This window comes from Sylvia atricapilla, chromosome 29 (genome assembly GCF_009819655.1).
Source record: "Sylvia atricapilla isolate bSylAtr1 chromosome 29, bSylAtr1.pri, whole genome shotgun sequence".
NCBI classification, from domain to species: domain Eukaryota; kingdom Metazoa; phylum Chordata; class Aves; order Passeriformes; family Sylviidae; genus Sylvia; species Sylvia atricapilla.
In genome coordinates this window covers 1,679,839-1,703,310 of record NC_089168.1, presented here as the reverse complement: position 1 = coordinate 1,703,310, position 23,472 = coordinate 1,679,839, and the positions used below count along the sequence as shown (strand labels likewise).

At 61.3% G+C, this 23,472-nt stretch overlaps 1 protein-coding gene across 1 annotated transcript in view; it reads left to right on the top strand.

The window, feature by feature from the left end:
- The window catches only part of LOC136372706 (cyclic AMP-dependent transcription factor ATF-7), a 46,739-nt gene that overhangs the window by 7,206 nt on the left and 16,061 nt on the right, over positions 1–23,472 (top strand). Inside the window, exon 2 of the mRNA XM_066337434.1 lies at positions 6,296–6,353. Within this exon, the coding sequence (XP_066193531.1) occupies positions 6,306–6,353 (48 nt within the window). The 5' untranslated portion in view covers positions 6,296–6,305. The remainder of the gene's footprint in view (positions 1–6,295; positions 6,354–23,472) is intronic.

Genomic DNA, 23,472 nt, shown 5'->3' with positions numbered 1-23,472 from the left:
GCCTCTCCCTGCAAAACTGGAAGTCTTTCGCAATTTCCATGGGTGGATCCCGGCCGGGGGAGGAGGAGAGCTGCGGGCACCAGGGGCAGGCTGTGCCCGGGGTCTGCTGCCTCCCAGTCCGGCTGGGACACGGGGACAGGGACAGGGACAGCGACAGCGAGGGGCCAAAGGGGCCCGGCAGGACAGCCCCAGCCCTGCTGCTCGGCTTGCCTTCTGTCAGGAGCAGCTGGGGCTGGTTCTTCTTCCCTCCTCTGGGGATGGATCAGTGCTCCCAGGGCGGGGACAGGGCTCCTGGGGTGTCCCTGCTGTCCCCAGGCTGGCACAGGGAGGGGACAGGGCTCTGTCCCTGCTGTCCCCAGGCTGGCACAGGGAGGGGACAGGGCTCCTGGGGTGTCCCTGCTGTCCCCAGGGTGGCACAGGGAGGGGACAATGTTCTGTCCCTGCTGTCCCCAGGCTGGCACACGGAGGGGACAGGGCTCTGTCCCTGCTGTCCCCAGGGTGGCACAGGGAGGGGACAGGGCTCCTGGGGTGTCCCTGCTGTCCCCAGGGTGGCACAGGGAGGGGACAGGGCTCCTGGGGTGTCCCTGCTGTCCCCAGGCTGGCACAGGGAGGGGACAGGGCTCCTGGGGTGTCCCTGCTGTCCCCAGGCTGGCACAGGGAGGGGACAGGGCTCTGTCACTGCTGTCCCCGGGGTGGCACAGGGAGAGGACAGGGCTCCTGGGGTGTCCCTGCTGTCCCCAGGGTGGCACAGGGAGGGGACAGGGCTCTGTCCCTGCTGTCCCTAGGGTGGCACAGGGAGGGGACAGGGCTCTGTCCCTGCTGTCCCCAGGCTGGCACAGGGAGAGGACAGGGCTCCTGGGGTGTCCCTGCTGTCCCCAGGCTGGCACAGGGAGGGGACAATGTTCTGTCCCTGCCCTCCCAGGCTGGCACAGGGAGGGGACAGGGCTCCTGGGGTGTCCCTGCTGTCCCCAGGGTGGCACAGGGAGGGGACAGGGCTCTGTCCCTGCCCTCCCGCGGTGGCCCTGCTGCCCCCAGCCCATCCCGAGGCTCAGGAAGCTCCGGGCTGCCCTCAGACAAACAAGAAGGAGCCTTTCCTGCTTCCTTCCTGCCCTTTTCAGGAGCTGTGGGGCTGCTCCGGGGGCTGGGAGTGGCCCTGGGGCTGCCTCCCCTCCTGTGCTGCTGGGGCTGGCACTGCCCGGGGTTTGTGTGTTCTGCTGGCAGCCCGAGGCTGCAGCAGCCATCCGTAATAATCTGGTTTCTTGTGGCTCTCTGCTCCCCCTGCCCGTGCCTGGAGCAGTTGGTGTTTGAATGGGTTTGTTTGTGCTGGGGCTGCAGGAGCTGCTGCTGGCAGGGCTCCCAGCGCTGGGCAGAGGCCTGGGCACCCCGGGCTGAGTTCTGGGGACAGCAGGGACACCCCAGGAGCCCTGTCCTCTGCCCTGGGCTGAGCCGGGCTGGAGGCTGCCTGCTTTTGGGGCAGTTTGTGGGTAAAACCCCGTGCCTGCCTTGCTGCTGTAGCTTTCCTGCACAGCCCCAGCCCTGCCTGGCTCCTTTCCCGAGGGCTCTGTGCCCCAAATCATGGCCTGGCAGGGCTGTGGGGCTGCCTCCTGGCACAGGCACCTCACCTCCAGCTGCACCTTTGCTTGGGCCTGTTCCTGCAGGTCTGAGGGCAGCGGGCTTTGTGTGAGTGTTCCTCTTATCTCGGGGTTTGTGTGAGTGTTCCTCTTACCTCGGGGTTTGTGTGAGCCTTCATCATCTCGGGGTTTGTGTGTGAGCCTTCATCACCTCAGGGTTTGTGTGAGTGTTCCTCTTACCTTGGGATTTGTGCGTGAGCCTTCATCACCTCGGGGTTTGTGTGTGAGCCTTCATCTCACCTCAGGGTTTGTGTGTGAGCCTTCATCGTCTTGGGGTTTGTGTGTGAGCCTTTATCATCTCGGGATTTGTCTGTGGCTGTTCCTCTCAGGGTTTATGTCTGAGTGTTCCTCTCAGGGTTTGTGTCTGGGTGTTCCTCTCAGGGTTTGTGTCTGGGTGTTCCTCTCAGGGTTTGTGTCTCAGTGTCCTCTCAGGGTTTGTGTCTGGGTGTTCCCTCAGGGTTTGTGTCTCAGTGTTCCTCTCCTCTCAGGGTTTGTGTCTCAGTGTTCCTCTCCTCTCAGGGTTTGTGTCTGAGTGTTCCTCTCCTCTCAGGGTTTGTGTCTGGGTGTTCCCTCAGGGTTTGTGTCTCAGTGTTCCTCTCCTCTCAGGGTTTGTGTCTCAGTGTTCCTCTCAGGGTTTGTGTCTGGGTGTTCCCTCAGGGTGCAGTGCCTGTGCAGTGCTCTGCCAGCAGCGCGGTTTGGTGCCTCTTCAGGCTGAGCCTATTTTTAGGAGGTGGCTCTCGCAGCTCTTGTGGGTTTGGTTCTGGCTTGGAGCAGCCCTCAGCTTTAATTTTGTGGTCGCATTAGTGTAAAGTTTATCCTTGTGATTTATGGGCAGAGCCCAGAACCGTGGTGGTGCTGGTAGGGGAGAGACTGCTGCAGAGGGATCTGTCCTGGAGAGGGATCCGTATGGAAAGGGATCTGTCCTGGAAAGGAATGTGTCCTGGAGAGGGATCTGTATGGAAAGGGATCTGTCCTGGAGAGGGATCTGTCCTGAGGGGGATCCCAGCTGGAAAAGGGATCCCTGCTGGCACACAACAGTGTCTGCATCCCCCCGGGTGTTTTTTGGGCCCTGCAGCATTCCCAGTGCATTCCCAGTGCGTTCCCAGTGCATTCCCAGAGCTGCAGTGCCCCAGTGCTGGGCACCGACATTCCTGCAGCACAGTCACGTGCCAGGACAACAATAGAACCTTTTATTTTTAGAGCATTCCCCAGCCCAGCTCTGTCCCCAGCATCCAGCAGAGTTGAGGTCCAGGGAGCTTCCTCCATCTTCACGCTGAGGTTTAAGGAAAAGGTGATTTTTTGCCGTTTTGTGGGTTTTTTCCCCTGGGGATTCGAGGTGATGCAGAGGCCCGAGTGGATTGCAGCTGGGCACAGGAGAGTGGGAGCGCCCAGGGGTGAGCTGCTCCTGGCTCGGGCAAACCAAAAGACACCCCAAAGAATCCCAAATCCTGGCCTCAGACACTTCCAGCCTCAAGTCCTGCTCTGGCCAGCCCCGGGGGAGTGTCCCCGACACAGCATCCAGAGTGTGTGACATCCAGAGTGTGTGACATCCAGAGTGTGTGACGGCTGTGGTGACAAAGCCGGCTGTCACCCTCCCGTGTCACCGGCTGTCCCCAGCCCCAGGGCCGCTCCTGCAGGGCCCAGCTCGGGGCTGTGGGCAGCACCGGGGGGAAAGCTCCACAAGTGCCACGGGGCTCTGCAAACGCTGTCCTGCTCCTCCTGCCCTGCTTCCCGGCGGGATTTCTCGGCTGGGTGGCCGTGCGCCGTCCTGGGGACACCCGTGGGGCCAGCCTGTGCTGCCATCGCTGTCCTTGAGGCGTGACAGGGCTGATCCCTCCCCAGGGCCCCCAGCATTCCCTCTGGGAATGTCGGGCCCAGGAAAACGGGTGTTGGTGCTGCTGTTCCCGGCTGGGGAGCTCTGGGGTCAATGGGCCGTGGGGACAGCAGCGGCTGGGCTCCGGGGAACTGGGGGACAAACGGCCCAGGGGACGGGCTCCAGGGGATGTTCTGCCTCTCCTTGGAGCCGGGGCAGCCTCCCCTGGCCTCTCCTGGCCCAGGAGCCCTGTCAGGTGGGAACCACCTTCAGGGAGGCTGCAGCTCTGGGGAGGAGCTAAAGCTGCTGCAGGGAAGGTGGGAAGGAGATCCCGGGGATCAGGGGATCCCGGGGGTGTCTGGATCCACGGCAGGTGCCCAGCTCCTGTCCTGTCCGGGGCTCTGGAGCAGTTCTGGCTGCAGGAAAGGTGGGAAGGAGATCCCAGGGGATCCCGGGGGCTCTGGAGCAGCTCTGGCCGCAGGAAAGGTGGGAAGGAGATCCCGGGGGATCAGGGGATCCCGGGGCTCTGGAGCAGCTCTGGCCGCAGGAAAGGTGGGAAGGAGATCCCAGGGGATCCCGGGGCTCTGGAGCAGCTCTGGGGGATCAGGGGATCCCCGGGGCTCTGGAGCAGCTCTGGCCGCAGGAAAGGGCTCTCAGCGGGCTGTGGCACGCCCTGGGTGTCATTCCAGCCAGCCCAGGGGAGCCGTGCGGGTCAGGAGGGGGAAGATTCCCCACCCGAGCCTGGTTTGGGTGCGGATTCCGCCCCTGGAGCTGCCCCCGAGCCGTGGGGGCTGTGTGAGCGATGTGTGTGAGCCTTTGCTCCTCGCCGGCCGTGCTCAGAGCCACCGGAGCCACCGGAGCCGTGAATCACCGTCCCCGGCTGCCGGAAGGGGACAGGAGGAGCCGCCAGCGCCAATCAGCTCCTCAGCCGGCCCCTTCCCCAGCGCAGGATTGATGGCAGGAATTTATCCCGCTAAGTGTGACATAAATCTGGGCACACGCGTGCCGAGCCCAGTGCCGAGGGCTGGCCAAAGGCTCCTGCCGCCCTGCCCTGCCCGGGGTGACACCTGGGTGACCCAGCCGGCAGCTCGGGGTGCAGGGGGACCCCCAGTTCCCAGGCTGGAGTGTCCTGCCTCTGTCCCCAGCCACATTTGGTGTCACCTCAAGGCTCGGGTGGGATTTGCCTTTCCTGCTGCTGTCCCCTGCTCTGCCACCTCCTGTGGCATTTCTGGGGCCGTTCCTGATGTTTGGGTGGCTTTGTTCCCCCTGGGCCAGGCAGGGCTTTGGCTGCCAGCCTGTGCCACTGGTGACAGGGACATCTGTCCCCATCCCTGTGGGTGACAGGGGCATCTGTCCCCATCCCTGTTTGCACAGCTCCTGAAGTCTGGCTCCATAAATCCAGCCCCAAATCCAGCCCAGCGCCGGGGGTCTCTGCCTCCTGTCCTTGGGGGGTGACAGTCCTTGTCCCTGGGGGGTGACAGTCCCCATCCCTGGGGGGTGACAGTCCCCATCCCTGTGGGGTCACAGCCCCATCTCTGTGAGGTGACAGTCCCCATCTCTGTGAGGTGGCAGCCCCCATCTCTCTGGGGTCACAGCCCCGTCCCTGTGGGGTGACAGTCCCCGTCCCTGTGGGGTGACAGTCCCCATCTCTGTGGGGTCACAGCCCCATCTCTGTGGGGTCACAGCTCCTCTCTCCTCGCCCTGTGGGTCTCGCTGCTGAGGCTGAGGGGAGGGAGTTCACCCCCTGCAGCAGAAAAAGCCCCGGTTTTGTTCACTTCCAGCAGCTCATCCATCCCTTTCCCGGGGAGCAGGAGCTCCTGCCACTCCCCCTGCCGCATTCCTGGAGCTCTTTCTCACACAGCTCCTAAAAATACCCAACCCCTCGGGGCTGCCAGCCCCCTGTGTCCCAGGGCCGGGTCCCCTCTGGGGGCAGGAGGAGCCCCCGAGGGAGAGCGTTTGCTTCACTGCAGCTCCTTCAAACCCTGCTGTAAAAGCACCAGCGGCTGCAGGGACCCGTTGTTATTCCTCCAGTTGGAGACTGGGGAGGGGGGAGGGTTTCACTTTATTTACTCTTATTTTTTATTAATGAGAGCAGCTTCACTTGTAGCATAATAGGAGTGAGTGTTTTGTTATCCTTGGCTGTAATCCGTGATAAACTGCCCCTGCCATCAGCCTTGTAGTTTACCCACTGGGGAGCCCGATTATTGCCTTGTAAAACGGAGCACCACTCCTATAATCCCTTAATTAATTAAATGACAAATTTTAGTTCTCTCCCATTGAAAATATAACCGGTGCAGAGAGAGGCCTTGGATTTATTTGATGGCTGCTCGCTTGCACTCTGTTTTCCCCTGGATTGCCACTGTCCCTGCTGGTTTGCTGGAGTGTGTGGGGATTCCAGGGCCGGCTCTGGGGATCCCTGGGGATCCCAGGGTTCTCCCTGATCCCGTAAATGGGGCCGTGCCGGGGGGGTTTGGCTGCTGCTCCCCCCTGCAGGAGGTGACCCCGAGCTGCAGGAGCTCCCTCTGGCTGATGGGGACCTCCCTCACCTTTCTGGGTTCCCTTCCAGCTGTAAAATCCCACCCAGCCCCTCCCAAATCCTGACCCTGGGGCTGGGATAATCCCCACCCCAGGGCACTGAGAAACAGAGGGGCAGCTCCGGCTGCTGCTGTGGGGATGTTTGGGGCTGTTCAGGGGTATTTTGGGGCTGTTCAGGGGCTGTTCGGGGCTGTTCAGGGGCTGTTCAGGGGTATTTTGGGGCCGTTCAGGGGTATTTGGGGCTATTCAGGGGTATTTTGGGGCTGTTTGGGCTGTTGAGGGCCCTTGAGGACTCGCTGTGCTCTCTGCTCCCCAGGTGCTGCAGGATGGGTGACGACCGGCCCTTCGTGTGCGGAGCCCCGGGCTGCGGGCAGGTAACGCCTCTGCGCTGGTGCTCACTGGGATGGGGGCTGCCTTATCCCTGAGCTGCTGTCCCACGGGATAATCCCACCGGGAACCCTCCCCCCGGGGCTGGGGGCTCTGCCCTGGGGCTGGGCCTCACCCCGGCCCCGCAGGGCCAGGAGCAGCTGGGAATGTGACAGGTGATGGGCAAACGCTCCCCAAAAGGCTATTTCGGGATGGGCGTCCTTCCCGCTGGGAGCTTCTCCTCCCCGGGGCAGTGAGGAGCTTTCTGGGGTCAGGGAGGGGAGGGGGGCTCATCCTCCTCCAGTCATCCTCCTCCCATCATCCCCATCCTCATCCTCCTCCTGTCACACCTTCCCATCCCATTCTCCTTCATTTTCCAGGGAAAACGCTGCTCCCATCCCATTCTCTTTCCATTTCCTGGGAAATAGTGCTGTCCCAAAGCTGAGCTCAGGGGGTCTCTGGTACTGGGAGGAACTGGGAGATCGTGGATTTGCTACTGGGGCAGGTTTAGTGGGATCTGCTGGGAGCTGGGAAATCAGGGAATTAATTCCTGCTGGTTTAGTGGGATCTGCTGGGAGCTGGGGCTGCCCTGGGAGCACAGCCCTGTGCAGAGCCCAGCAGGATTTGGGGTTGTTTGTCTGTTCTGAAGCCCTGAGACCTCAAAAATGCCATTTTTGGGGGGAATCGTGGCTCTGAGTCAGATCCTAAGGGATGTGCTGGCCCTGCTCTCCAGGCTGTGCTGGATTCCCAGGCTGGGATGGGTTTGGGAAGGACAATCCATCCCAAGGACCCTGTGTGTGTCCAGCTCCTCAGTATGTTCCACACCTTCCTGCCTCCCGTGGGGCTTTAACTGGGATTAAAGGGAATTCCCAGGGAGCGTCCTTTGAGGGATCTGTGCTGCTGTTTCTTTTTACAGCACAGAAATGGGTCAAACCCCGCACCTGGGGGCTCCTGGGGACTCCAGGAACACATATTTAGGGTTTCCCAGTTTTCTGGTCACTGTGGCACGAGCCTCACCCAGATCCTCCCCTGCCCCTTGCAGGTGAACTTCCTCCTTTTGCCTTTTCTTTTTTCTTTCTTTTTTTCTTTTTTTCTTTTTTTTTTTTTTTTTTTTTGGGAGGCTGCTTTTTATCTGAAACTTCTTTGCCTGTGAAATTGTGCAGGCCATTTATAAAATGTATTAGCTGTGTTTGAGCACTTAATGGTGTGAGCCCTTCAATCACACGGCCTTAAAATCGGCTTCAAACAAGCAATTAAGGCAAACAACAATGTATTTAAATTTAATCTCCCACAATCTCCCACAAATGACATATAAAGGTGGCTGCTTCCTCCTCTGGCTGTTCCAGCCTGCTGCTTATGGGTAATTCCGACAATTCCTCATGTTAATATGGAAATGCTGGATCCTGGTGATTCATGGGGATCCAGCCTGACCTCGGCAGCTTTTCCTCAGCGTCCTTCAGGGCGCAGCAGGGACAGGGATCCAGCCCAGCCCCACGGGAGGCTCTGCCGGGGCTGATCTCCGGGCTGGGCTGGGGTTCGGGGTCGGTGTGTGGGCTGGGGATCCTCCCCGTGCCATTCCAGCTGTCTCCTGGATCAGGTGATCCCTCGGGAGCCCGCAGGGCTCGGAGCCTGTCGCTGTAAATCCCAGAGGAGCTGCGGTGCTTTGTGCTGGGATGGGTTTGTAGGGCTGAGGATCCTCCCCGTGCAATGCCAGCACATCTTTTCTGCCTTAAATCCTTTTTTTCCCCCGTTTTCCCCGTTCCCGTGCAGTGGGGTCTGCTGGGGCCCCCAGAGCAGCCCTGCAGCTCCCTGTGCGTGCTGCCCCGGCAGCCAGCGCTGCTGTCAACATGTTTGGGGTTGCCAGGGCTGCGGGGGCGTTATTTTGGGATGCTCCCGGGTGTCCCCTGCCAGCAGCTGACTCGGAACGTGCCCTGCGGCAAAGATCCCGCCCAAGGTCGAGCGCCCGGAGCCTTTCCCGCGAGGACAGGTGGAGAATTTCCCTTCCCCGGCTCCCTGAGCCCCGGGAATGGGGCTGGGCCTGTCCCGGGAGGGCAGCAGGGCTGGGATGGCCCGGGAATGGCCCTGGAATGGCCCTGGAGTGGTCCCGGAATGGCCCGGGAATGGCCCCGGAATGGTCCCGGGATGTCCCTGGAGTGGTCCCGGAATGGCCCTGGAAATTGCCCTGGAGTGGCCCCGGGAATGGCCCCGGGATGGTCCCGGGATGTCCCTGGAATGGCCCGGGAATGGCCCTGGAGTGGTCCCGGAATGGCCCGGGAATGGCCCTGGAGGGGATGCCTCCATGGAGCCGGGATTTCCTGCTGGAGTGATCCCGGCTGTGTGCTGCTGATCACCCTCCAGAGCCCGGGATTCCATCCCTCCAGGGCTGGAACTGGGAGTGTTCCCCAGCTTTGGGCAGAGGGACAGCCTCAGGTCATTAATTAGGGGGTTAATTAACCCCCCAGGTCTGAGGGAATCTGGACATTGGGGAACTGGGAGTGTTCCCAAGGTTTGGGACAGCCCCACCAGGGAATTGGAGGGAATTTGGGCACTGCTGCAGGAACTGGGAGATGTTCCCCAGCTCTGTGCAGTGGGACAGCTCCACCTCGTTAATTCAGGAATTAGCTGGCTCATTAAGGCACCCGGAGCCCAGCTCTGGAGCCAGAGGAGCTTTGGCTGCTGCCTCAGGGCCCACAGGGAAGTTTCTCGGTGTCTGGCTCCATCTCCCCGGGGAAAACGGCCCCAAAGCCCCTCGGGGGCCCAGCAGGTGCCAGCGCTGAGGGCTGCGGGTGCCCCAGGTCCCCAGGGTGGGGGACTGTCCTCGGTGAGGCCTGTCCCAGCCCTGTCCCAGCCCTGTCCCAGCCCTGCTGCCCAGAGCAGCACAGTATGGGATATATTGGATATATTGGATATGTTCAGCAGGGAGCAGGAGGTGCCCTGCCGCTCTCCCTGCGCAGCATTTCCCTTGCACAGGGCACACAAATCACCCCTGGGGCCCCGTTATCCAGGCCATTTCCTCAGACAGTCGTTTGCTTTTTAAACCCCCCTAATTTCCCAGTTTATTCCCCTAACCCCGTGCTCGGCGGGGCTTTGTGCAGCGCTCAGGAAACGCCGAGCCCAGAACTTTTCACGAGGCCAGAAAATGATTTTTTTCTCCCCCCCTCCTCTTCTTGCTGGTTTATTGTATCCTCTTATCTTGTCATATAATAGAAATAATGTTTATGGCGTCGAGGCCTCAGCATCACTTGGCATTTAACCAACCTCAAAAGCAGTTTATTGCTTTGTATACTCTGCTGCCATGGCCATTATCCCTTAAATCTCTATTGCCCAGTAATGGATGAGGCCCCAAACAGCTCCTGCCATTGGCTGGGCCGGGCTCTGGCCTTGCAGGATCCAAACCAGCCTGGATCGTTCCCTTCGGAGGGTGTGCGGAGGGGGAAACGCTGCCCGGGGCTGTACTGGGCTGCACTGGGCTGTATGGGGCTATACTGGGCTGTATGGGGCTATACTGGGCTGTATGGGGCTGCACTGGGCTGTATGGGGCTGCACTGAGCTGTATGGGGCTGCACTGGGCTGCAGGGGGCTGTACTGGGCTGTACTGGGCTGTATGGGGCTGTATGGAGCTGCACTGGGCTGCACTGGGCTGTATGGGGCTGCAGGGGGCTGCACTGGGCTGTATGGGGCTGTATGGGGCTGCACTGGGCTGCACTGGGCTGTATGGGGCTGTACTGGGCCGTACTGGGCTGTATGGAGCTGTACTGGGCTGCGCTGGCGTGTACTGGGCTGTATGGGGCTGCACTGGGCTGTACTGGGGTGTATGGAGCTGTACTGGGCTGTACTGGGCTGTATGGAGCTGTACTGGGCTGTACTGGGCTGTACTGGGCTGTATGGAGCTGCACTGGGCTGCACTGGGCCACTCTCCAGAGCTGGGGCTCTGCCCTGGTGGCCGTGGGCACCGTGGGCTGTGGGGACACACCTGTTACAGCTCTGGGGACACCACAGTGAGCTGGGACAGCATGTGACCTGAGACACCACTGTGCTGCCCTCGGGTCAGGGACAGTGCTGTGACCAGGACACCCCAGTGACCAGGTGTGACCACGGTGACCAGGTGTGACCACAGTGACCAGGACACCCCAGTGACCAGGTGTGACCACGGTGACCAGGACACTGCAGTGACCAGGTGTGACCACGGTGACCAGGACACTCGGGTGATCTGGACACTGCAGTGACCAGGACACCGCGGTGGCCATGTCACTCAGGTGACCAGGACACCACAGCTCTGTGGTGGCTCTGGAGGCTCTGTGTCACCAGGGAGCAGGCACAGGTGTCCCTGGCAGCAGCCCCCACCTGAGCCCTGCAGGTGCCCCAGCGGTGCCAAAGCTCCCCTCAGGAGCCCGAGGTAACACAGGAACCACGGAACCAACAATGCAGCAGGGATAAAATGCTCCTTTTTGCTCCTTTGTGCTCCGTTTTTGCTCCGTTTTTGCTGTCCCCTCAGCCTGCGGGGACACTCAGCCGTGTCCTGCAGGTGGCTCTGGGGCTGCTCCACAAACCCAGGGGAAACCTGGAGCTCAGGAATTCCTCACTGCCCATCCCCGGCTCCTTCCCAGCTGCAGCTTTCACTGGGAGCCCAGCGAGGAGCATCTCCTGGACAGGCCTCTGGTTTCCCTGGAATGCAGGGAAATTCCTGTTCCCACAGGGAATCCCTGACAGCAGCTGCAGCCCCGGGCTGCAGGCCCTGCACAGCTGCAGAGGGCTGCGGCAGCTCTGCATGCAGGCAGGGAATGCAGGCTCCATTCCCAGAGGGATGCAGGCTCCTTTCCTCAAGGAATGCAGGCTCCTTTCCTCAAGGAATGCAGGCTCCTTTCCCAGAGGGATGCAGGCTCCCCGAGGAATGCAGGCTCCCAGAGGGATGCAGGTTCCCAGAGGGATGCAGATTCCCCGAGGAATGCAGGCTCCATTCCTCAAGGAATGCAGGTTCTCAGAGGAATGCAGGCTCCATTCCCCGAGGAATGCAGGCTCCCAGAGGAATGCAGGCTCCATTCCTCAAGGAATGCAGGTTCCCAGAGGAATGCAGACTCCATTCCCAGAGGGATGCAGGCTCCCCGAGGAATGCAATCCCTGCCGGCAGCTGCAGGCCCTGCAGCGCAGCAGCTGCAGCACGGCATGCAGCCGGGGCTGGCTCCGGGAGCTCCGGGGCTCTTGGCAGGAAAAGGAGGGGATTAATTTGAGCCGTAACTCCTGGACTGTCAGCGGGCCCAATGATCCCCCCACCTCTCGCCGAAGGTATTTTTGGAGGTGGGGAGAGGGGGAAGGCTAATTTTGAATAATAATAAGCTTGAGAAGGCATCTGAAACCAGTAAACGTTTATTTTTTACACTCCTATAACTTAAAAACGGCCAAACCAATTTAAACCAAATTGGATAATAAAAAATATTGCTCCTAGGCTGAGCCCCTGTTTGCCAAGTTCCAGCCTAGAATGAATTTTTATGGCCAAATTATAAACCCCCTAGAAATGAAGGTTTAAAATGGAAATGTTGACAGACCTTTAACTACAAAAGCACCGTAATAGAACTCCTTTTTTTCTAAAATGGCCGGTTTAAAATATAATTAAGACTTAAATATTATTTAATAGCAGCATTTCCTGTAAGTTAAAATCTTTATCATTCCTCTGGCTGGGATTCCTTGGCAGTTCCTGTGCAGCACGTGTGTGCCGCAGCCCCCCGCGTGTCCCAATTCCAGCCGGGAATGCCAGAGCTGCCTGGAGCATCCCTGAGCATCCTGGAGCTTCCCTGAGCATCCCGGAGCTTCCTGGAGCATCCCTGAGCATCCTGGAGCTTCCCTGAGCTGCCCGGAGCTTCCCTGAGCTTCCCTGAGCATCCCGGAGCTTCCTGGAGCATCCCTGAGCTTCCCGGAGCTTCCCGGAGCATCCCTGAGCATCCCGGAGCTTCCCGGAGCATCCCGGAGCTTCCCGCGGGGCGCCGGCCCGAGCTCAGCGCTCGTTCCCTGCCGGGAGCGGCCCCGAGCCCCGGGAGGAGCCCCGGGAGGGGAGATTGCCGTGGTGTTCCCAGGGGACACCGGGATGAGGCGGGAATGAGGCGGGAATGAGGCGGGAAGCTCCTGGAAGCGCCGTGCCGCAGTGTCCTTGCAGGAAAGGCTTTTGTGCTGCAGAGCCCAGCTCAGGCTTCTCCCTTCTCCTTCAGGCTTCTTCCCGAGGGCTGCAGCCGCGGGCGGGTGGCGCTGGGGTGGCACTGGGCTCACAGTGACACTGGCTTTGGGGTGGCATCAGCATTGGGGTGGCACTGACCCCAAAGTGGCTCTGGCATTGGAGTGGCACTGACCCCAAGGTGGCTCTGGCATTGGGGTGACACTGGGGGGACACTGGCATTGTGGTGGCACTGGAATTGAGGTGACCCTGGCATTGGGGTGACATTGGGGTGACACTGGCGCTGTGGTGGCACTCCCGAGGCCACCCCAGCCCCGCGTTCCTCAGGGTTTCTCTCAGGGTTTAGGGCTGTCCCTGGTGCCCCTGGGCGGCTGTGGAGCCCCCCCGACTGCGCCGGGATTCTCGTTTGTGATTTATTCGGTATTTATTCGATATTTATTCGGTATTTATTCGGTATTTATTCGGTGTTTTCTCCGGGGCCTCGCTGTTCCCGGGCTGCGCCTCCCGCAGCAGCAGCGAACGAGGAGGGCGGGTTTGTGTTTTTTGGGTCAGGGCTGCAGCAATCCCCCGGAGGAGCTGCGCCGTGCCCTCTCGGGGGTGGTTCCTTCCCGCCGGGATTTGGAGGCTCTGGCAGCCAAGGAGCGGAGCCGAGCCCTGCCCTGGAGCTCTGCTGTGTCCCAGAAACGCAAATCGTGCTGCCGGAGCCGAGCCGAGCCGAGCCCGGCCTGGGCTGGGTTTATCCCCGCGGGAGCTGCCTCCTTCCTCCCTAAAGCCTGGAGCTCTGCTCCCAAAGTGCCGCCGAACCCTGGCGCTGGAGCTCCTCCGGCTCCGGGCGCTGTCCTGCCAAGGGCGACATTCCCCGGCGCTAAAGGCAGCCTTTGGAAGTCAGGGCTGTTCGCTCCCCTGCCTGCTGCTCCCAGACAATTGTAAATCCTTTTTATTTTACTGTGAGAACAAATCACTTACTCCTCGGAGCCGCGGCTCTGACAAAGGCCTCGTTATCAGCGTCGTGGATATCCCAGAATCAGCATCGCAGCGGGGATGGGGCTGCAGGGGAAAGGATTTATCCAGCCCTCGGAAAGGGGCCTGAGCTTGCAGGATTTTCTGTAAACTTGTGCTCTAAAATCCAGCCAAGCTGTCACCTCGCTTTAAAAAGCCCCCAAGCTGGAGGTGGGGGAATGTGCCCGGGGTTTATCCCGGTGCTGAGGAGGGGATCCGGGGCTGGAGAGGCTCGGGGAGGTTTCCCTTTTACCCCAGCCTGTGCCCTGCTTTTATCTAACACCCAAATAATCGGGGTTTGATTCCCGAGTCCCTTTCCCCACTCGGGCCCAGCGCGGCCCCAGCAGCCAAATCTCCCTTTTTTTACCTTCCTTTTTTTTCCTCCTTTTTTTTTTTTTTTTCTTTTTTTCTCCCCTTTTCCTCCCTTTTTTTTCCTCCCTTTTCCTCCCTTTTTTTCTCCCTTATTTTTTTTTTTTCTCCCGCCTTTTTTTTCTCCCTGTTTTCCTCTCCCTTTCTGTCCCTTTCGGTCCCCGGGGCTGGGCTCTGGCGGCGGCCGCTCCGCCCTCTGCGGCACCGCGGATCGGCGCGGCGCTGCCGGCGGGATCACTGGGAATACTGGGAATACTGGGAATAACTGGGAATGCCGGGAATGCCGGAGCACGGGCAAACAGGACACAGCGTGTCCTGAGCGCCAGCAGTGCCGGGAGCAGGAATAAACACCTTTATTCCTGTGTTCCAGAGGAACGCGCGGGGTTTTACCTTCGGGGTGGGTTTTTATTTTGCTGACATTTTCGCTCGGGTTTCTCGCCGGGTTGTTCCGTGTGAGAGCCTTGCCCGGGGCCGGGTTTGGGGCTGGGTTTGGGGTCCGTAAAGGGGCTGGAAGGGCAGGGACAGACAGAAACACCTTCGGGGCTTTTCCTTTGGGAGCAGAGGCCGGCCGAGCTCAGGCTCCGAGCGCCGCTGGATTTAGGAACGGGGCCGTTCCCTGCGCTGGATTTTGGCCAAGGCGCGCTCCCGGTGAGCGGCGGAAAAGCCAATCCCGGCTTTTGGGAGAGGCTGAGGCCGGCTCGGGCTCATCCCGCCCCTCTCGAGCCTCCCGAAATCCCGTTTAACACCTGCTCAGCGCCGCTCCTTCCCCGCGCTCGGCCCAGCTGTTGTGCTCAAGCGAGTCTTTATTTCTTTTTTTTTTTTTTTTTTCCCTTAGTTTTTTTTTTTTTTTTTTTTTTTTTTTTTTTATGCGCCGGATTAAGACAATACAAACAGTCCAGCCCTCAGATCGCCGCTGGGAAGGAGGGTGCAGACAATACGGAGGAGGCGAGCCGGGGCCGGGCTCTGCGGCAGCACAAAGGGCCGGTTCCCCGGGGCACGGCCGCAGAATTCCCGCTGCCCTCGGCACTTACAAAAAACGGCGTTTTTATAACCCGTGGCCGCGCTCGGGGCGGGGCTGGGAGGGGTTTGTGGTCACCGGAACCATCGCCAGCAATTCCGAGCATCGCCCCGGCCGCCGAAACCCCTTCGGTGCCGGGGGCAGCGGCTGTGGCTGCGAACACCCGCGTCTGAGACAATGAGCACCCGAGGGAGCGGCTGTGGCCGAAAAAATCCCGTATTTGTGAGATTAAACAGCCAAAGGAGCTGTTCTGTCTCAACCCCCCGCAGTGGTGAGATTAAACAGTGATTCTGCCCCAAAACCCGGCGTTAGTGGCAGTAAACACCCAAAGGAAAGGTTCTGTCTGAAAAACCGCTGCGGTGGTGAGAGCTGACCCCCGGGGCGGCTTTGGGTGACCCAAGGCTGGCGTGGAAGGGGCCGAGGATCCCCTGGTGGCTTTTCCCTTCTGCTGTGCGGCTCCTGCCTCAGCTGCCACCACCTGCAGAGTCCCCGGGGAGCTGATCCCGCTGTCCTGGAGCGCCGGGAATTCGCTGTGAGCCTTTCCTGGTGCCTGGGGATGCCGAGGATTTGGGAATGAGCAATTCCCGGTGTCCTTCCCAGTGCCCTGCAGTGCCAGGAATTCGGGACTGAGCCTTTCCTGGTGCCCGGGGATGCCGGGGATTCGGGAATGAGCCTTTCCTGGTGCCCGGGGATGCCGGGGATTCGGGATTGAGCCTTTCCTGGTGCCCCACAATGCCCGGGATTCAGGAGTGAGCCTTTCCCGGACCCTTCCCAGACTCAGCCCCGAGCTCTCCCTGCCCTGCAGCACCACTGCAGTTCCCTCCTCGCCGTGCTCCCGAGCCTCCTGCTCATTCCCGGTGCCGGGAATTGGGGGATTCTGCCCCGCTCGTGGCTCTGGGGCCGGGCCCGGTGATTCCTGCTCGTGGTTTTTGGGGCTGGAGCCTGTCCCTGCGGGGCCCGGGGCTGCTGCTGCAGAGCCCCACGGCCGGAGCTCCAGAGGAGGAGTTCAGTGCCTTCCTCTCCCTGAGAGGGTTTATTACCTGCGGCCCGAAGCGTGGGCAGGAAAAACGGCTCCGGGATGGGATTTTGGTGACCTTGGCTTTGTGTTTCCACATCAGTGAACCAGCTCCTCGCCGTGGGATGTGGGGGAAGCTGCTGGGAAAAGGTTTTCCGGGCGCTCGGGGGGTTTTATCCGCTCGGTTTCATCAGGGGCTGCAGTGGGAGGGTTTGGGGTGGCCACGACGTGATCTGGGAGCAGAGTGCACTGGCAGGCTCCAGCTCCGCCTGGGAATTCTGTGGGATCGTGTCAGTGTCTGCCCCCCGAGCCTGATCCCGGGAACAAACGGGGTAAAGGAGCCTCTGCCACAAGCCCCTGCCCCACAGGAAACTGAGCAGCCTCTGGAAACCCACCGCAGGCAGTTTGGGGGCAGCAAGGGGGAAGCAGGAGCCGCGGGATGGAGTCAGGCACGGGAGTGTGCTGGGAGAAATCGTAAATCTCCGGGGAGAAGAGGGTCACTGAGAACCTCATCAGGGTGGGAGCAGCAGCTCCGCGTTAATGTGCCCATAAATCCCCGTTCCGATAAAACAGGTGGCTCTTCCGAGAGGCAAAAAAGAGGCAAACGCCGATTTTTTTTTCTTTTCTTTTTTTTTTTTTTTTTTTCTGCTGCTGCTGCTGCTCTCGTTTTTTAAAAGCTTTAATTACCGCAGTGCTGACGGGCTGGGCGCAGGCAGGAGCCGGGAATGCGGCTGGATGTGGGAAGGGGCAGGGGAGGAGGAAAGGGGAGCTGCAGGTTGGCCCAAAGCTCCGGGGAAAACACAACCCCAGTTTTGGTGCAGGAGGGGCCGAGGAGGGCACTGGTGGGAAATTCCTGGTGCTGGGAATGGGGAAGAGAAGGGAAGTGCAGGGTGGGAAATGGAGCCCTGGGGGAGGTCTGGGAGCTCCGGGGGGAGCAGAGAGGGGTCAAGGACAGGGCTCATCCCATGGGAATGGGCCTGGGACACCTCAGGCCTCCCTGGGCAGCCCCCGGCGTTTCTTCATCCCCAAAATGCCCACCGATCTCAGTTTGTCCCCACCATGATCTCCCACCCCTCAGCAATTCCCCCTCCCCATTTTTGGGATGTTTTTAATCCCTGGGTCTGCACTTCGCTGCACTTTTTCCCTCCGTGTCACCACAAGGGGACAAACCCCTCCGAGTGAGTTGAATTCTCTTTGCCTTTGACCCGCCGCCCTTCGCAGGCAGCTGCTGCTGCTGGCGCTTCCCCGGGAGATAAATCCGCAGAAAAACCCCTTTTCCAGGCGATAAAGCCATCACCGAGGCTGCACTCCGTGAATGGGTGGGCACATTCCCAATACCGCGCTGAATTGAAGGAAATCACCATTCCAGGGCCTTAAAAAGCTGAATGGGGCCGCGGCATCCTCTGTGCGATTGTGGGGCCGTCCCAAGGTCAAGGCTGAGCCACGGCGGCGCTCCCAGCCCGGCACGGGCAGGGCTCGGCGCCCTCCGAGAGCCAGCCCTCTTGTTTTGGGGTTTCTTTAGGGTCGTTTTGACCCTGGGACGGTGGTGAGTGGGGGACGGTGTGGGGACCGACCTGAGCCGCTCCAGCAGCCCCGGGGAGTGGGAATGGCTGGGAATGGCTGGGAAGGGGCTGGGAAGGGGCTGGGAATGGCTGGGAAGGGGCTGGGAATGGCTGGGAAGGGGCTGGGAATGGCTGGGAAGGGCTGGGAATGGCTGGGAATGGCTGGGAATGGCTGGGAAGGGCTGGGAATGGCTGGGAATGGCTGGGAATGGCTGGGAAGGGGCTGGGAATGGCTGGGAATGGCTGGGAATGGCTGGGAATGGCTGGGAATGGCTGGGAAGGGGCTGGGAAGGGGCTGGAGGGGCCCAGGGAGCTGCTGGAGTCCCCCTGCCGAGCACGGCCCCCCTGGGGCTCTTCCCGGGGAAAATCAGGGAAGGAGCTGATCCCACAGCACCAGCCCAGCCCCTTGTCCTGTCACACGTGTCCCAAACCCACCAGCGGCGTCCCCAGCCCGGCCTCTGGCCGCCGTCTGCCTCAGTTTCCCTTTCCCCAGGCGCCAGTGGGCTCCAGGGCTGTGTCCCCGCCCGGATCCCCGCGGAATTCCGGGGCTGGAGCAGCTCATCCCGGCTCCCTCCTGCTGCCGCAGCCTCTCCCGGGCCTGGGCACTCCAGAGGGGCGGCAAATCCAGCGGGCACAGCTCGGATCGATTATTGTTACACTTCGTTTTGTTTCGGAGCTTCCCGTTGTGGTTTTGCGTGCGCTCCATAAACCCTCCCCAGTCGGTCTGTTTGTGTGCTGGGGGATCAAACTCCGGGAAAAGCTCCCGGATTGTTCCTTCAGGAGCTGCCGAGTGTCCAGGGCAGGGGGGTGACACCGGGTGACAGCCGAGGCTGCAGGGGACGGCAGCACGGAGGGGGATTTGATTTGATCGTTGTTTTTTCCTCTTGTTTTTGCCCTTTGTTCTGTACCCGCAGCCCCGGGGCCTCACGATTCTCTCCACACGAGCAGTGAAAACCCAGCAGCGCTTACAATTCCCGATTTTCCTGCCGCTGCCCGGCCGCTCTTTGCCTCGGGGCAGGAATTCCTCTCCCCCGGGGCCGGGAGGAGACGGCGGAGCTCCCGCTGGATGCGGGAAAAGGCCGCGGTGGCCTTTGCGGGGTCGGTTCCGTGCCCGCCCGGCTCCGCGGGCGCGGGAGGATGGAGCCTGCTCCCGGTTTATGGCGCTGTGCGCCGCGGCAGCCGAGGATTGATGGCCCGCCAAGGTCACCCCGCGGAGCCGGGCCGAGCCGGGCCGAGCCGGGCCGGGAGCGTCATTCCCGTCCCGGGGGATGCGCCGGGCGCGGCTCCGAGCCGCTGCTCCCCTCGCTCCGCCGTTAATTACCGCGGGGCCGCTCCCCTCGCCTCCCGCGGCAGCGCCAATTAACACCCGGCTGTTAATCACCCGCGCTGAGATGGAAGGGAAGCCGCGATTTCGGGATGCTGCGGAGCGCCGGGAGCGCGGCGGCTTTGGGGATCTGTGTCCTGGGGTGGATCCGTACAGATGAGTTTAGGGATCCATTCTGTGGGTTCAGGGATCGGTTCCCTGGGGTGGATCCATCCCAGGGTTCAGGGGTCCATCCCGGTGGGTTTAGGGATTAGTTCCCTGGGATGGATCCATCCGCTGGGTTTTAGGGATTAATCCCACGGGTTTTAGGGACCCATCCCAGTGGGTTTAGGGATCAGTTCCCTGGGGTGGGCCCTGTCCCCCCCAGCCATGCCGGTGCCATAGGAAATCCCCGCTGCTCTCTCGAGGTGGAGATTCAGGAGCCAGTCGGATTTGTATCCCTGTAACCCCGGCCCGGAGGGAGCTGGAGCTGATTCCACTTTATCCCTGTAACCCCAGACTTTGGGGCTGTGATTCCAGTTTATCCCTGTAACCCCAGACTTTGGGGCTGTGATTCCAGCTCCCTCTCGGAGGGGCTGCGGTGTGCCCAGGGCTCTCCATAACCCAGCTCCTCCATCGGCTCCTTCCCGAGCCTCGGAGCTCAGGAGATTCCCTGGATTTGGTGGTGAGTGGTGCCCAGCACCGAGGGTTAAATAAATCCCACGGGATAACCCCGGGCCCGGCGTTTCCAGCCCAGCACCGAGGGTTAAATAAATCCCACAGGATAACCCCGGGCCCGGCGTTTCCAGCCCAGCTCTCTCCGTGCTGCTCGTGTCTGCTCCCCCCTGGGCTCTGCCCGGGGAGATTTCGCCGAAATTCAAGGGGAACATAAAAAAAGGGGCCGTGGAATGCAGGGTTGGTGGAGGACTGTGCCCGGACGTCCTTGGCTCCTCACGTACTCAGCCAGATGGTTCCTTGCCCCCCCTGCCCAAACACCTGCATTCCAGGAGGGGCCTGTGCCTGAGAAGCCCTTTGGGATGAGCGGAGCCATAGAAATGTAAATTAAATTATTTACCTACTCCCAGTTAAACGCTCTGCCCTTCTGGCCAAGGAGGATGGCGCTGGGGTGGGGAGGGCTCCAGAACCCGCTCTGCTCTTTGTGTAAACTGCAGGGAACTTCGGGGAGTACCCACGAAAGAAAAAAAAATCCCCGAGCAAACAAGAAAAGGGAACAAAAGTCCCAATTTTGGTGCTTTGCACAATGCTCTGTGGGGCTGCTGGGCCGGGGATTCCTCACCCAGCGCTGCCCAGAGTTTCATTATTATTCTGATTCCTCCCCCTTTTTTTTTTTTTTTTACCACAAGGAAGGGCCCAGAATCAATCACGGGGCGGGAGGGAGCAGCGTTTTAAAGGGCAAGGCAGAGACACGGGGTCCCTGGGGCCGCCAGAGCCAAAAAAGAACATTTCAGGGATTAAATGTCGCCGCAGTTTTAGCTGGGGGCAACTGCGGGGGGAGAAATGGCTCAAAAGGGCCCGGGGCTCCTTCCCTGGAGCCGGCAGGGAGCGGCTCGGGAAAGCCTCGGGATGCTCGGGGCTTTGCACCCTGGTGTGGAGCAGGATTTTGGATCCTGAGCAGTGGGAAAGCTCGGGCTGCTCGGGGGATTCTGGACCCTGAGCAGTGGGAAAGGTGCAGGACCTGCGGCAGAGCTGCCGGGAGCGGAGCTGGGCAGAGCTGTCCCCTCTCGCAGCCTTTCCTCTGCTGCAGCTTTTCCCTGGGTGGTGGAGCACGGCCCCACTGTGGAGCCCGAGCTCTCCAAGCGCGGTTCCCGGTCTGGTTTTCCATCCTGAGCTGATCCTTCCAACGCTTTCCCCCTTCTCCTCCATCCCCCGGCAGCGCCGGGGCCGGGGGCCGCCCCGGTGCCTTCCAGGTGACCTCGGTGCCACCGTGGGAAAGGAGCCCGGGTCCCCCCGGCCCCCAGAGCCTTGTCCCGTGTGCGCTGTGGGGCTGGAACGGGACAAAGCGGCCGTGTGCTGGTTCTCCCGAGCCGAGGCGGCGCTCCCCCATCCCGGCTGCCGCTTTCCCTCGGGAACCGGCCTGGGATAATCGCCGTGCTCCCCCCGCCGGGGCGGCCGTGAATCACTCGGAATCGCTCCGAGTCGGGGCACTTTAGGCACATTAGCGAATTAATCCGTGCAGACGGGGAGGGAATTATCCCGAGATTGCTCAGCTGGGACACGGGGACCGAGCCGGCAGCGGGGTCACGGCACTCACCGTGGGACAGGCACCCTGTCCCCTGGCCGGGGGACACCCTGAGCCCCCCTGAGCCCCCTGCGCTGTGCCCGGCCAGCAGGGAACCGCTGTGCCGCCTGGAATCGGGCTGGGAATGACTGGAAATAGGGAATGTCTGGAAATGGGGAATGTCTCTGCAGCCTGGCAATGCACAGTCCGAGGACGGGAGTGGGAAAGGACGGGCCGGGGTGGGCCAGGAGGTCCAAACCCCCGGGTGCCGTCCCCTCACCCGGGATGTCCCGGGAAAGCCCGGCACAGCCCGGCACAGCCCGGCAGAGCTCGGCACAGCCCGGCACAGCCCGGCACAGCCCAGCACAGCCCGGGACAAGCGGCCCCAGCCCAGTGCGGGGAGCGGCGCTGCCTCTGGAGCCCAAACCCGACCCCGGAGAGCGGCAGCTTTGAGCGGCGGCGGCGCGGTGCTCGCCCCGGTGGGTTCCCTCCCGCACCGCAGCGTCCTGCTGCTGCTCCCGTCTGTGTCCTTGTGACCTGGGTGTCCCCACGGGCACCGTGCCCCCGGGGCTGGCTGCTGCTGCTCCCGTCTGTCCCTGTGTTCAGGTGTGTCCCTGTCACCTCGGCGACTCCAGCCCTGTCACCAGGGTGTGTCTCCTGTGACCACGGTGTCCCCAGCCCTGTCACCAGGGTGTCTCCTGTGACCAGGGTGTCTCCAGCCCTGTCACCAGGGTGTCCCCAGCCCTGTCACCACGGTGTCCCCAGTGACCACGGTGTCCCCAGCCCTGTCACCAGGGTGTCCCCAGCCCTGTCACCAGGGTGTCTCCAGCGCTGTGACCAGGGTGTCCCCAGTGACCACGGTGTCCCCAGCCCTGTCACCAGGGTGTCTCCAGCGCCAGTCACGCTCGGAGCAGCGGCTCAGCCTCCCCTCGCGCTGACAGCTCGTTAATTCCGCTCGTTAATTCCGCCCGTGATGAGCGTGGGGAGGCAGCGCTGTGGCTGCCAGCCCCCCCGGCCCCCGCGGCTGTCCCCATCCCTCCCGGCTGTCCCCATCCCTCCCGGCTGTCCCCAACCCTCCCGGCTGTCCCCATCCCTCCCGGCTGTCCCCAACCCTCCCGGCTGTCCCCATCCCTCCCGGCTGTCCCCATCCCTCCCGGCTGTCCCCAACCCTCCCGGCTGTCCCCATCCCTCCCGGCTGTCCCCGGCTGCTCCTGGGGGAATTGCGGCTCCGTGCTGGTCTCCGGGCAGGACCGGCGAGGTTGACATCCAAACCCAGCTGATCCTGCCGCAGGATCCCATCCTGGGCGCTCCCCTGACCCCTCCTCTGCCCCAAACACAGGAACCCCCCGAGCAATCGGCCCCTCGTTCCCGGTGTGCTGCTTGTCACCCCGCCGGAGGAATCCCCTCCTGCCCGCGGGGCCGGGCTCTGCTCCGGGCCTTTGTCTGCCCTGAAATCGCGTTTGTCCCTGGAGCTGTCCCTGGAGCTGTCCCTGGAGCTGTCCCTGGAGCTGTCCCGGCCCGCTGGGTGACCAGCCCGGGCCCCGCAGCTGTCTGTCCCCAAAAGCTGCCGCAGCCCCGGCTTTGTCCGGCCCTTTGTCCCCTGCTGGGGAGGGGAAAATGCCGAATTTGGGGCTGCGGGAGGCGGCTCCAGCCCGGGGAAAGCCCCGGGGCCGGCTGGCAGCTCGCTCACCCCGCCGCTGTCCCTCGCCCCAAAGACTTTACGGCCAACATCTTCTTTTTAATTCCGACACCCGCAAAATAGCAGCTGAAATAACCCTGCTGTATGTCAGCTGCTGATGGAAGGAGATTAAATATTAAAGCCAGTGCTGTGGCTTTAACTCATTCCATTTTTTTCCCTATTCTTCCCCCCTCCTCTCCCCCCTCTGCTTCCCCTCTCTGTGTAAAATGACATGATTTAGAACCCAAGTGCCAGACTCAGCCTCTGGGTTTCGGCGTTTGGAAATGTGTGCAGAAAGATATATTGTGTCTGTGAGCATTTCTGCGCAGGGAAGGAGAGAGCTCCCGAGCTGTGAGCCCACATAAAGATGTTAAATAGAGCTGTAACGCGCGCCCGCCGCACCCAAAGTGCCGGGGAAAAAAAAATTAGGGGGAAAAAAAAAATCCGGCAATGAAGGAAAATGAAAGATTAAAATAAACCTGGCGTTGGCGAGGCCAGGCTGGGGCTGGTGGGAGAGACACGACCCTGCTCTGCACCTCTTCCCTCCCTGACCTAAAAATCCCATGTCTTTAGCACAAAACGGAGGCGGGAGAATTGGGAATTTTCGGATTTTTGCTTTTTTTTTCCTCCCCTCCATCTCAGGTGTTCAGATTCCTGACGCCGCCCGCCTGCTGAATATTCATCCCAGCCCCTGCACCAAACCCGCGTTGGCTTCCCTCGGCTCACCCCTCCCGCAGGGTCCCACCACGGGCAGCCAAATTCCACAAAGCCAGGGGTTTGG